This window comes from Doryrhamphus excisus, linkage group LG15 (assembly GCF_037039965.1).
Source record: "Doryrhamphus excisus strain RoL-2023G ecotype Guam linkage group LG15, RoL_Dexc_Guam_v1.1, whole genome shotgun sequence".
NCBI lineage: Eukaryota > Metazoa > Chordata > Actinopteri > Syngnathiformes > Syngnathidae > Doryrhamphus > Doryrhamphus excisus.
In genome coordinates this window covers 14,056,461-14,071,474 of record NC_136371.1, presented here as the reverse complement: position 1 = coordinate 14,071,474, position 15,014 = coordinate 14,056,461, and the positions used below count along the sequence as shown (strand labels likewise).

Below are 15,014 nucleotides of genomic sequence, written 5' to 3'. Positions count from 1 at the left end.
GGAAATTAACAGTAATTGTTTACAGTGTGGATCACGGACTACCTGACAAACAGATGGATGAATAAATAAGGGATGAATTAAGCAGATACCTCCCTACCTCCCTCCTTACCTACCTACTTGCCTACCCACCTCCCTCCCGACCTACCTTCCTACCTACCTACAGGCTGTTTAAAGAAACAACGATGTTCATTTAACACATAAAATGGCTAAAATTGTTCCCAGAATGATTTAATGGTCGAAAAGCTTAATTATCCTTGTATACAAATGGCAGCATGGACATGTCACACATTTCCACATTATGTTTATTACAACATGCATACTGTGATATATTAACACATCAAATATCACAATACCACAATTCAATTTGACACATTTTTCCCCAACAAACTTTATTATTTAGTAATTGAGGGAGTAATGCACAAATTCATACAATAAATTTGGGAGAAAAGTGTAACAGTTCAGACTCTGGGCGGGGGAGGGGGAGGGGGGGTCGGGTCCTCTGTTAGATACAACAGAAGTGTATTTTAGATATAGACATCATTAGTCTCATTTAGTCAGTTTGCTTGGTCAACTACCACACAATATTTAACAATCTCATAAAATGTGATGGTACCTGCAAAAGATTTTCAATTTCAATTTTCAAGTAGGTAGCATGCGAAGCCAAATGAATGGATCAAATTCTGAGGCAGTCTTAAAAGGGAAATGCACAATTTGGGGGGGAATTTTGCCCATCATTCCCAATCCTTATATGAAATAATTGTATGTTCATGTTTGACAGAAGGATTGTGAATGATGGGCAAAATTCCCCAAATGCAGTGCAGTGCAGTTCCCCTTGAATGGATTATAATGAACAAACCTCGATTTTAGGTAACAATAAAGGGAAGACACTTGAGTCTGCTGCCTCCGCACTTACAAAAGTCACACCACACACAGTCCAGATCACTAGAAAAGTCCAACAACACTCCTACTTCAAGCCTATTTCATGGTATAGTAAGTGCACTAAATATAGAAACAAACACATATACATATGCCTTGTTGTCCCATATTGATTAAGTCAGAATGAAGGACAATCCCTATGTCATTGTGTACTGAAAAAACTTATGTGCTTATGTGCGTCATCAAAAAGGACAAAAGAAGTGTATGCAGACACATAAGGATATTTGTGGTCTACAAACATATATATTTTAAATGTTATATGTAAAACATACTTGCAGAACAAACAAGCAATAAATCAGTGTTGAAAAAAAGCCATACGATTTAGAGAACACACACCAATATTAAAATATCAGCAAGCAGACAAAATTAGCTAAACATGGTGTATTGCTTTACTCTCTGAACTGTTGCAGTTTGCACACACTGCGGGATAGATATGTGTTTTCCATATCATAGGAAGACAGAAAATTCCGTAAAGGGTGTGATAAAAGCAGTGCTAAACTATCATATTGCAACACCAAAGCTTGCTGGGTAAAAGGGGCGTTGACATGAGTAACAAGCCGATGATTATGTGCCACTTCATAACACTTGACGAAAAGTGTCACAAACTCTGATTTCCAATGATTACAAAGGTGCTAAATGTTAAAACACACACACTCACGTTGTGGACTACTCATATGGAAATGGGATCAGTGCTTGTCTAATAAATCTTCACCAGCTAAAGCTGGACAGAAGGAGGAGGTCGATCCCATTAACAGAGACGGACACATGCATAATCATCCCCACCTGAATATATCCCGTCAGTTGATTCTGAATGGAAACCAAGATGTCACATCTTAGCTTTACACTACAAAAAGGTCATGAGTGTCATTTCGGAAGTAACGAATTTCTGATTATGCTATTCATCAAAATGTTGACATCTCAGCTTGATGGAAGTGATGACATCTAACATTTGTTGGTGCAAATTCTGGAGCAGTCATGATGAGGTGGTTTGGCGGATGTTTTTGATTTGACATGATTTATTTTGTCTATTATTGTTGGGAAGGCAATTTTTGCAAACTTTTCATTTGCTCAAGTCATTAATACAACAGTGGATTCAAGTATCTGTTCTGCTGCTCTCTCTGATTGCCCACTTTTTAAAAGTCATTTGACAATATCGGATATTTCTTAAAAGGTAATCAAAAACTTCAAAGAGATGGCAGTTTTGCCTGTGTGGTCAGTTAAAGGGGAACTGCACTTTTTGGGGGGCGAATATTGTCCATCATTCCCAATCCTTATGTGAAAGATGAACATGTTCCCTTTTCTGTGCACCATAACACAAGAAAACAAGTTAATATGAGCTAGCTTACAATGCTGTCATTGGGATACACCTATTTTGACAAAAAAAAAAAAAACCCTCCAACATGCATTTAACATGTACATGATGATAACATGGAATAGTTGCAGTATCTTGCCCTATTTGGATTACTTAAAACACTACCAAAAGAATTTTCTCAGCATATTGATACACACACAAGTAGATACACGCGCTGTGAACAACAACAGCATAGACACAGAAACAACACTTATGATGTCCGCTCTCCTTGGGATGGCTGTGTCTTCCAGCACAAGACGTGTGCTCCAGTCCTCAGGTCAAAAATGCTGAGACTTGCGATTACCAACGCGTCGTGTTAGTCCACAAGATAAAAATAGTTTTTCATGTTAGCTGCTACAATAATAATATCGCTGCAGCTGGGTTAATATACAAGTCTGTTATGTAAATGGAACACTGTTGGTGTTTTTTTTTGTGCGGGCTTTAGTCAAAATAGGCATTTCCTATGAAACCCGTTGCTAGCTAGCTCATATTAACTGGTTTTCTCACATAAGGATTCTGAATGATGGGCAAAATTCCCCTTTAAAACTGTATGTTCATGCTGGATTATGATGCTGACATGAAAACATATCCATTATTCATAAATAGAATCTAAAAGTGTATTTGTTACTGTGTCTGAGAGCCACTAGCCATGGTGAGATTAAAGTATCCTGGAGTGCAAAATCACGAGAGGGCAATGATGAGGGTTAAAGTGCAATGCATTATTTTTGAACATCAGGTGTGAGTTCATATACAGTATATGCAAATCCTCATTTGCAATGATGCTATTTCATAAAAGATCACTCTTAAACCACTACAAAAGATAATATTTTCATTCTCTTCTCATCACTTTGATTCAAGATAAAGCAATAGCCAAAATATGGCCTCTTCTTCTTCTTCTTTTTTTTTTTTAAAAAAAAAAAGGTATTTACCTCATTTGATTGTGCTGCAACAGTGCAACAAGCGCCACTAAAATTCATCCTTCTGGCAAACAATTAGCTCAGCTATTCTAGACTTAAAATAGTCATAGTCATAATATTTCAAGCTTTTTCTCTGACGTATATGTTGACATTGACGGAAGAAAACAATCCCTATTTCCTAAAGTCAGTGTTTAACAATTTGTAAATCATGTTTTTTGCCCTTGATTATGGATTTAAAAGCAATACACTTTCCAAGTGATACAAGACAAAAAAGTGAAATATGGTTAAAAACTGACCATTAATTGAGCCTAATTGTGAAAAGTGAAAGTACAAAATGACAAAAAAGGGAAAAAATGAAAACATCAGAGAAAATATTGTGACTACAGATAATCCACAAGGGTTTTTAGATATGAGATAACGATGGCATAATTGCTTAGAGTATATAGTTGTATACAGATATTGTTTATGTACAGAGTACAGTCTACACAAGCATAATTACGTGACTAAGCTAACAGAGAATTCAAGAGAAATACCCTCCACTTACAGTAAACGCGACTTTTCTTGAGATAAGGTTATCCATGTGGAAGTCACTGATTTTGTGAAGCTCCTGCCGAGAGAGGGAACTGAAACGGGTACCTTGAATGGAATGGAAAACACTACTGTTACATGGGTACTACTTAGAAAGGCAGCCATGTTACTTTGTACTTTAAACTTTTTAACAGCCGACTGAGTTGTTTTCTTCACGCTAGGTTCTTGTCAGGTTCAACAACATTTTGAGCAGCCGTTCTCTGGGATTCCTTCATGTTATTCAGACAACGGTGGCCTGTTTAGCTTGCTTCTTCGTGCAGTGGAGGCATTGGGCTGTCGCTTCAGGTCTGGGTCCACAATGTCCGTAAAATCTGAGTTTTGTGTGGGGGACTGTGTTGAGTCAGACAACGGGGTCACAAATGAGTCTTCATTTGTTGTGGTTGGCGCTTGAGTTTGTGTTTCAAGAGCAACAACCACAGGGGAGCGCTCTTTGGGCTTGCGGCCCCGCTTCTTACCAGTGGTGGCACCATTCCTCACATCTGCTTTAATGCCGTTGTCCTCCAGAGGTTTAGTCTTGCTGCCGGAGATGCCTTCACTGTCTGTTGCACGGAACCAGTTCTGAAGCCATAAAAGTCACATTAGTGCTGATTGGAATTCATGTAACACAGTCATATGAAGATATGCTGGAGTCTATCCCAGCTGGCGGGGCGGGGTACACACGGACTGGTGGCCAGCCAATCACAGGGCGCATATGGACAAACAACCATTCCCACTCACATGCAAACACCACACAGAATAAAATAATACTATCATATAAAGCGCCATAATAATTGTATTCATGATCATGAATGATAATGGTAATAATAATAAAAAGGTGAGACGTAATTATATGACCCACCTGTGAGTGTGTCTTGCTGATGTGGTACTTGACACCACTCTCTGAGTTAAACTCCTTCTGACAGATCAGGCATGTGTACTTTGCCAGTCCTCCACCACCCTGTGGCACAGAGACAAACACAGACAAATATTGCCACATGATTTTAGACTTTACTGATTGCAAATTCATAAATACTTTCTCACTGCTAAACTGCCTTTGTATAGCTACAAACCAAAGATGCTATATAGATAAGACCACCATAAGAGCCACAAATACGAACATGTAACAGAATGTTGTTGGCCATGATGGAAAGCAAAAGAGCTGGATGGGGCGGGGCTAGCTGCACAACCTTGTACAATGTATTCACTAGCTGAGCTCAGTGGAAAATAACCTTATGCACATATAGCTTGGTATATATATACATACATATATATATATATATATATATACATACATATATATATGTATATACAGTGCATCCGGAAAGTATTCACAGCGCTTCACTTTTTCTACATTTTGTCATGTTACAGCCTCATTCTAAACTGTATTAAATTAATCTCTTACCTCAAAATTCTACACAAAATACTCCATTATGACAATGTGAAAAACGTTTTTTTTTTTACATGTTTTGAATTTATTAAAAATAGAAAACAAAAAAATCAGAAAATTGAGCTCAGGTGCATCTTTTTTCCACTGATCATCCTTGAGATCTTTCTACAGCTTAATTGGAGTCCACCTGCAGTAAATTCAGTTGATTGGACATGATTTGGAAATATAATAACTGTCTATATAAGGTCCCACAGTTGACTGTGCATGTCAGAGCACAAACACCAAGCATGAAGTCAAAAGAACTGTCTGTAGACCTGCGAGACAGGATTGTCTTGAGGCACAAATCTGGGGAAGGATACAGAAACATTTCTGCTGCTTTGAAGGTCCCAATGAGCACAGTGGCCTCCATTATTCGTAAATAGAAGACGTTTGGAACCACCAGGACTCTTCCTAGAGCTGGCCGGCCTTCTAAACTGAGCGATCGGGGAAGAAGGGCCTTAGTCAGGGAGGTGGCCAAGGCCCCGATGGTCACTCTGTCAGAGCTCCAGCGTTCCTCTGTGGAGAGAGGAGAGCCTTCCAGAAGGACAACCATCTCTGCAGCAATCCACCAATCAGGCCTGTATGGTAGAGTGGCCAGACGAAAGCCACTCCTTAGTAAAAGGAACATGGCAGCCCGTCTGGAATTTGCCAAAAAGCACCTGAATGACTCTCAGACCATGAGAAACAAAATTCTTTGGTCTGTGAGACAAAGATTGAACTCTTTGGTGTGAATGCCAGGTGCCATTTTTGGAGGAAACCAGGCACTGCTCATCACCAGGCCAATACCATCCCTACAGTGAAGCATGGTGGTGGCAGCATCATGCTGTGGGGATGTTTTTCAGCAGCAGGAACTGGCAGACTAATCAGGATAGAAGGAAAAATGAATGCAGCAATATACAGAGATATCCTGGATGAAAACCTGCTCCAGAGCGCTCTTGACCTCAGTAGACTGGTCATGTACCTTGACCATATAGACAGTAGACATTAGCACACAGCCAAGATCTCAAAAGATTGGCTTCAGAACCACTCCGTGAATGTCCTGGAGTGGCCCAGCCAGAGTCCAGACTTGAATCCGATCGAACATCTCTGGAGAGATCTGAAAATGGCTGTGCACAGACGTCTCCCATCCAACCTGATGGAGCTTGAGACTTATTGCAAAGAAGAATGGGCAAAACTGCCTAAAGATAGGTGTGCTAAACTTGTGGGATCATATTCAAAAAGACTTGAGGCTGTAATTGCTGCCAAAGGTGGATCAACAAAGTATTAAGCAAAGGCTGTGAATACTTATGTAAATGTGATTTTTTTGTTTTCTATTTTTAACAAATTCAAAACATGTCAAAAAAAACTTTTTTCACATTGTCATAATGGAGTATTTTGTGTAGAATTTTGAGGTAAGAGATTAATTTAATACAGTTTGGAATGAGGCTGTAACATGACAAAATGTAGAAAAAGTGAAGCGCTGTGAATACTTTCCAGATGCACTGTATATACACACACACACACACACATATATGTATATATATGTATATATACATATATATATATATATACATATACATATATACATATACATATATATATATACATATATATACATATACATATATACACATATACATATACATATATATATACATATACATATATACATATATATACACACATATATATATATACACATATATATATACATATATATATACATATATATATATACATATATACATTTATAATATTTAATGTATATATATATATGCCATTATATTGCAGAAATATGACCCAAGATAAGATATGCCTTTATTGCTTATTTCTACATGTAACCTTGGCGTCTTTTTAGATGCTTCTTTTGAATTGTGCTTGGACTATTGCAATTCATTGTATTGCAATTCATAGTTCCTACCAGAACTATGAGGTCCAGCTCACAGCTCTCTTTAACTACGCCTCGGTCGAATCTTAAATCTCGGGGTGATAAGAGCCTTCTCTGTTGCAGAGTTGTTTTACAGTTATTATTAGTGTCATGACTCTGTTTTATTTACTTTTTACTTTTAGCTCTACAACCTCTTATTACACATGTGTTTTATTGGCTGCTATACAGCACTTTGGGCTTTTAACTGTTGGAAACGTGCCCTTGAATTTGCCCTTGACCTATTACTAACTAACTGACTAACTAACTAAATAAAACCCAGAGCAGCATTATGAAAGAAACTTTTTCCTTCTTCCCACCGCCCCTCTAGACAGCGCTAACATCCATTAGTGAAATTGGACGATACAGATACTGTTCACATACGTCTCTCTCTCTCTCTCTCTCTTCTCTTGGCTTGACTTCGCAGACGGAGATTTCATGAAGGGTTTTTTTTCTTTTCACCATGTTTTTTTTCTTGTAAGAGCTACTTTTACAAAATGAAAGATAATATTTTGATGCATTTACATTTTTATTTTTTAGAAAATGTTAAACCCCAAAACGTCATTGAAATTGCACAAAATTGCACATTGAATGTGGATGGGAATGGCTGTTTGTCTATATGTGCCCTGTGATTGGCTGGCCACCAGTCCAGGGTGTACCCCGCCTCTTGCCCCAAGACAGCTGGGATAGGCTCCAGCACCCCTGTGACCCTTGTGAGGATAAGCGGTAGAAAATGACTGAATGAATGAACATGGCGGCCTAAAGCAGTGCAGGGCATACTACGGACGTGGCTGCCAGGTAATCTTATCTTATCTGTCCAGTATCTTTGCTACAAACTCACAGTAAAAGGCATATTATACAAGTAAATGAACTACTGAGCTATACTTAGTCAAGGTTGAATGTTGAATGTATTTTTAAGACCCTGCAAGAGCCTAAATAACGATCACCATTAACATTTTCAAAAAAGTAAAAAGTAAATTTTTTTTTCAAGATTAACGTAACGTATAGTTTCTTGCTTTAATTTGTCGATTACATTTACAGTTTCAAAATTAAATTAGGAAAGAACCGAGAGGGACTCTAAAATTGTGTCCAGAGAGTGCTTATACCTGGCTACAGTTGGCAAGGTGGGCTTTTAGTCCAGACACACTGGAATAGACAGCATCACAGTTCTGAGCAAAAAACAGAATAAAATGTCAACAAGCAGACATTTGACAGTCATGACATCACCACATTATGAAGAAATCCAGTGCCCTGACATATCTGTTAGACATATTTTACTTCATTGGTGCAGCAGATGAAGCCATTTTCCTTGACTTGGTTCTTCCAGGTCTCTAGTAGCTCCCTGCTGAAGCTAGGAAGGCCAGGGCGGGTGTAGTTCAACTGTACACAAGAGAATAAGCAGTTCTATCAAATTTATATGCATCATAAAAAAAGAGACTGACTACCAACGTAGTCCTACCTTTTAGGACCTGTATTTGTATGGCTGTGTGGCAGGAGTTACCGGATGCTCTCAAAAGGCATCCGCTCTGTTTTCTTACCCTTTTGCTGTCAGGCACCAAGTCATCCTTGATGCGACGCTTGGTGCCCCAGTCTTTGGCGAGCTCATCCTCTGCAATTTCCTGCAGGTGAAAGACTGCCACCTGAGCAGAGTGGCGCCTCACTCTGCCACTAGGGGTCCGTTCAAAATCCTCTGCCAGGCTTTCATTCTGCACAACCTTTTCCTTGGCTCGGACCTTTCCTTGAATGCCCTCATTTTTAACTTTGTCTTTCTCTTGAGCCACTAGTGCTTTTTGGTACCACTCTGGCTGGTTTTGCTCCCTCTTCCCTCTTGATGACATATCAGAGGCTACCTGGAAGAACAGTACGACACATTGAAACCTGTATATGTAAACACTGGCTTATTTTTCTTTACATCCGGAGGCTGTCACATTTGCTATCTTACCCTCTCTTTACCAGTGTTGTTGTTTGTATCAGTGCTACTGTCTTTGCTCTTGCAGGTGGCTGACATAATCGCAGCGATGGTTGAGGAATGTTCAGTGCGTACATGGTAGTCCCTGCCAACCTTCGAGCGATATGTTTTTCCACAGTGCTGGCACAGAAATACGGGTTTCTCATCATCAGAGATCTCACGTCCGCAACGCTTCTGGTGGTACTGGTAGCCCATTAGACTGGAGAAGTGAGCTGAACAGCCCTGCACATTAAATTGCAAACTTGTCATATGAAATATTTACTACTATTTTTGTACCTTTGCATTATTTTGTAGGAAAATAACAGCAAACAAGAGGAAGCTGATATTTTTTCATATATGGTTAATGCAGTAGATTTCCTTGTGTACACAGTTTGCCTTTTGTACTACATGTTGATGTGATTTTGGATGCACTACCGATGTACTATGTGTACTAAAAAGGATAAATATTGATGGCCAAATGGCCAAAAGAGATATGCTTCAGTGCCCTCCAGAAGTATTGGCACAGTGAGGACAATTATTTTATTTTGGCTGTAAAGTATACAAATATTTGAATATGAGATTTCAGCTTTTATTTACATGCACAACTTTCCTCCCCCATTCCAAAAACATGCTAGGTTAATTGGCCATTCCAAATTGTCCATAGGTATGAATGTGGGTGTGAATGGTTGTTTGTCTATATGTGCCCTGTGATTGGCTGGCCACCAGTCCAGCGTGTACCCTACCCGAACACAGCTGGGATAGGCTCTAGCACCCCTGCGACCCTCGTGAGGATAAGCGGTAGAAAATGAATGAATGAACTTAAATGATGATGACACAATTTGTGTTATGTTCTGGCACTGGTGTTTGTTGGACTTTGTGTTGTTGCTTTGTCTGTGCATTCATTTTGTGTCCTGTGTGTGTTGAGTAGGGGCGTGGCAGATGGCCAATTAGGCCTACTTAAGCCAGCTGCTACAGCAGCACAATGTATTAGCTTAAAACATCTCATGTTAGCCTACGTACTATCACTTGCAGCTGAATGCAGCCACTGGTTTTTATTTACATATTGTTAACTATAGTATCAACTGAGAAGTGGTTGTTGCTTGTTTTTCTAAAGAAAAACAGGAGAGGAAACACTTTATTTTTATCACTTATCATCAACTCCTGCCTCCTTGTGAATCACATCACCACATTTGGAGACCCTTGACGTGACCAATGTATCGACCAACAACAGTGCGGCCATACTGTCGCCGCTCAAAGCTAAAAAGGCACCCGGCGTAGGTGGCTATGTATGCCCGACTTTTGGCAGCATCACGCCTGTGGTTTTATACACAGGCAAAACATATCCTTCCCAATCTGAAACTGAGCGTAGACATTGAGTGCTAGAATAAGCACTGCAACCGGATACACCTGAGCAACAAAAGACACCTGTCGGTCACACATTACAAAACATTTGCTCACATGAAAAATGGGTGGGTACAATTCCTTTTTTTAAAGCTGTGCATCCGATCCAGATGTAAATATCTGGAAATAAAAGTTTAATGTTGCTCTCTTGTCTCATATTCATCATTTGATGTCAAATGTGTCAGTTTAAAGGAATCGGTCTCACTGCACCTATACATCTGGAAGGCACTGTAAATCCAAGCTTGCATAATTGACATCATGAGTAAAATGTGACATGAAAGCTGGACAGAAAGGATGAAAGAAACAAAGTCAACTGCATACCTCGCTTGGACATTTGATTTTTCCCATCTGTTTGAGTATTCGCCGTAGTCGTTCTCTCTCCTCATGCTCGTCCTCCATCTGGCCTTCACGCCATGAGGGCTGAGAAGATAATGTCACATAAGTGTCTCAAAAATCATAATGTCTTTTGCATGCATGCGTTCAGACTTTAGATTACATAGCTTTATGGTGAAGCTGTTTTTCAAGGTTATAACACCTGTAAAACCGGTGTGGACATTGAAACGGTGAACAAAAATACATTTCTGGGGATCACAATAGATGAAAATATGAGCTGGAAACCTCATATTACAAATATACAACATAAGGTGGCCAGAAATATTTCAGTATTGAACAAAGGAAATTTTTTTCTCAATCAGAAATCACTCCACACACTTTATTGCTCTCTGGTTCTACCATATCTTACTTATTGTGTGGAAATATGGTGTAATAACTATAAAAGCAATCTTCACTCACTAAATGTACTGCAAAAAAGGTCAGTAAGGATAATTCATAATGCCGCCTACAGAGAACATACTAACTCCTTATTTCTAAAATCACAAATACTTAAACTTGCTGATATAGTTCATCTTCAAACAGCTAAAATCACTGATTTTATCACTATATTGACAGTTACTATGGTACCCATTATGTAATTGGATAGTCATGTCACCTCGTACTTAAAAAAAAAAACAAACAAAAAAAACCAAACCTTAAACTGTATTATGGAAAGCAGGAAGTGAACAAATGTAACAGTTACTGATAGTAAAAGTACCAGATGGAGGGGTAGGATTTAATAAGCTTTGCTTCTTCCTACTCCTTTTGGACATGTGGAACCGTGAACTGATAATGGGATGCACTCAATTGTAATCTGATGCATGTTCAAATGAAATAAAACCATTACCATTACCATTTTTCCCGCAAGTCTAAGTAGTTAGCAGAGGCTGGAATAACAGATGGCAGAGCTGCCAGATGACTGGAGAGAGTATAGACTTATTAGAGCATCCCAGTGGAGCAATTGCAATATGGTGTCTCGTGTGAACACAGAGAAATGACTGAGCCACAAGGCTTGCTTTTATAGTTCAGGCAACAGCTTTTGATGGATGAAAGCATTATGGCCATGTCATATTAATGCTTCCATGAGAGACAGTGCATGAAAGGACGGGAGCTAGCTAATAGTAGAAGCTATCACAGTAGCAACACCAGTTTCAAGGTCAAACTAAGGAGGCAATTTCCTGTCCTTCTGTCAGCATGCTGAGTTGTCGGACATCGCGCTGAGGCTTTGCCATGTGACCATAACAACACAATATACCAAACTCGCAGGTCACAGGAAATCAACACTGATATAAAACAGCAGTGTCAGCTAGTTTATGTTGGCTGATAAAGTCCATACTGCTGTCTATAACAATGTTTACAATAATATGACATTGTTTTTGGTTATGTATGATTCTATCTCATACATTATTAGAAAGAATAAACACTCATGCATAATGCCACAAGGTTTGCAGCACGTCCACTCATTAAACATTCATACTTTTTGAAACAGGCTATGTTGAATTATTTAGGAAACTTCATAGCTCTAATGCAAAGGTACGCTTCTAAAATCTTTAAAAAGCTCTCTCAGCTGTCAGACTTCAGTCATACAATGATACAAATGTGAGTGCTTCAACAACTGGTATGCCAATCACCACATCAAATATCTAATCATTAATAAAGCAGAAAATAAAAAGTGTGTGGCTGCACGTGGTTAGCATGTTCTGGAATGTTCTGTATCTGGAAGATCGGGGTTTGAATCTCTGTGCGTGTGTGGGTTTTCTCCAGGTACTCCGGTTTCCCACATGACATGCACGTTAAGTCAATAGGCCACTCCAAATTGTCCATAGGTATGAATGTGGGTGTGAATGGTTGTTTGTCAAAATGCGCCCTGTGATTGGCTGGCTCTGTTTGGTATGCCCAGTATTTTGTAATCTTAAAATACTGAGAGCATTCACACCGATGCTGAGTGAAATGGAATGATTTTCATTGTGCTTGAGTGCATACCTTGGAGTTGTGTTCTGCCATGGTGTGATAGTTAAGTCCTGCCTTGGATCTGAACTGTTTGTGGCACTGTTGGCATTTCAGGGCCTCTTGGAGCTGCAGGGTTTTAAGGTAAAATTAAGCAGGTTTCCCCATACATTCATTATAATTTATTTGTGGCGGATCACCACAAAAAAATTTGGACTGCTACAAATAGTTTTGGCACTACCTGTTTGACCTTGCTCATAAACACATTATACTCTATTATAATGGGACTGTCCATGAATGAGGCTCGTCCTTACAACTGTGTACAGTTGGCTGTGCTATCCATCGTAACTTAAGACACCTCATACACACTCTAACAGAGAATGAAAGGACAGAGCAGGAGGGATTTCTGTTGCCAAGTTGTCGCTACATTTAGTAGTTCACCAGACACTCCAGGAACTGCGGTAGTACTGCGGGAAACACTGTTAAGCCCCAAATAAGGTTTAAGATAAAAACAAATGTGCCACATATGGTCCAATCAACAATGTAGTATTTTATATGTAACCTTATACACTTTGTTATTAAAAGGTCAGATGTGATCAAAACAAGACACAGAAGGTCAATTCATAAATGGGAAAAGTGGATTTAACAGTTTTTCCTAGACTCTGTATTGCTTTGGAGAAGGGCTTTTGTACTTCCTTTACTGTCATTGCACAAAAACATAGCAGTGAACACCAGAGACAAATAAAATAAAATAAAAAAAAATAGTAATGGCGCGACTTTCTCCCTCTTTTTCTACATAATGTCAATTTAATTGATTAGTACAAGCCATGTCACCAAAGAGACAATAAAATGATTCTTTTAAGACTCTTTTTTTATGCTGTGTTTGTGAGCCAAACCATTTAAAATATCTTATTATTTGCCCAGCAGACATAATTGAGATACACCTCTCAATTACATTTGTATGCTGTATACCGTATTTTCCGCACTGTAAGGTGCACTTAATTTTCACAAAAATCGACGATGCGCATTTTAATCCAGTGCGCCTGTGTGTGTGTGTACTGAGTTCCAAAATCTGTAAAAGATTCCCGCTGACACAGGGACGTACATAGTACATACGCATGACAGTGATAAGCCAATCAGAGAACAATACGTAATACACACAGTACATATGCTAGCAGCAATAAACCAATCAGAGAACATGACGTATGTACACCACATACGCTGGCAACGATAAACCAATCATAGAACATGACTTAATACGTACAGTTCATACGCTTAATGTCATTGACCAACGTTTCCCAATGTCGCTGACCAAAGCCCATCAAAAACATTGTGGTGAACCCGAAAAGAAAAAAATAAACTGTGGACCAGCATGCCCCCTCTCAGGTTCAGTATTGGTGATCTGTGACCTCCTTGGACAATGGACAAAAATTCCCCCGGTCACACTAACATCTTATAGTAGAAAGTTTTACAGGATGTAAGTGTTACTGACTATAGATGCAGTAAACATGTAGTCAAATAAATTTATATATACAGTGTTTCTCCTTACATTTACAGTGCATCCGGAAAGTATTCACAGCGCTTCACTTTTTCTACATTTTGTCATGTTACAGCCTCATTCCAAACTGAATTAAATTAATCTCTTACCTCAAAATTCTACACAAAATACTCCATTATGACAATGTGAAAAAAGTTTTTTTTGACATGTTTTGAATTTATTAAAAATAGAAAACAAAAAAATCACAGCTCAGGTGCATCTTTTTTCCACTGATCATCCTTGAGATCTTTCTACAGCTTAATTGGAGTCCACCTGCAGTAAATTCAGTTGATTGGACATGATTTGGAAATATAATAACTGTCTATATAAGGTCCCACAGTTGACTGTGCATGTCAGAGTACAAACACCAAGCATGAAGTCAAAAGAACTGTCTGTAGACCTGCGAGACAGGATTGTCTTGAGGCACAAATCTGGGGAAGGATACAGAAAAAATTCTGCTGCTTTGAAGGTCCCAATGAGCACAGTGGCCTCCATTATTCGTAAATGGAAGACGTTTGGAACCACCAGGACTCTTCCTAGAGCTGGCCGGCCTTCTAAACTGAGCGATCGGGGAAGAAGGGCCTTAGTCAGGGAGGTGACCAAGGCCCCGATGGTCACTCTGTCAGAGCTCCAGCGTTCCTCTGTGGAGAGAGGAGAGCCTTCCAGAAGGACAACCATCTCTGCAGCAATCCACCAATCAGGCCTGTAT

At 39.2% G+C, this 15,014-nt stretch overlaps 1 protein-coding gene across 2 annotated transcripts in view; it reads right to left on the bottom strand.

The window, feature by feature from the left end:
* Nucleotides 1-3,200: 3,200 nt before the first annotated feature.
* Nucleotides 3,201-15,014, bottom strand: part of znf512b (zinc finger protein 512B) — a 32,480-nt gene continuing 20,666 nt past the window's right edge. Inside the window, exons 10-17 of one of the 2 annotated variants that reach the window (XM_058051352.2) lie at nt 12,805-12,897; nt 10,771-10,869; nt 9,043-9,291; nt 8,639-8,950; nt 8,379-8,480; nt 8,207-8,269; nt 4,631-4,729; nt 3,201-4,350 (exon numbers count right to left, since the gene is read on the bottom strand). In XM_058051352.2, coding sequence (XP_057907335.2) covers nt 4,009-4,350; nt 4,631-4,729; nt 8,207-8,269; nt 8,379-8,480; nt 8,639-8,950; nt 9,043-9,291; nt 10,771-10,869; nt 12,805-12,897 — 1,359 coding nt within the window. In that variant the 3' untranslated portion in view covers nt 3,201-4,008. The remainder of the gene's footprint in view (nt 4,351-4,630; nt 4,730-8,206; nt 8,270-8,378; nt 8,481-8,638; nt 8,951-9,042; nt 9,292-10,770; nt 10,870-12,804; nt 12,898-15,014) is intronic. The other variant, XM_058051353.2, reaches the window with a different exon arrangement.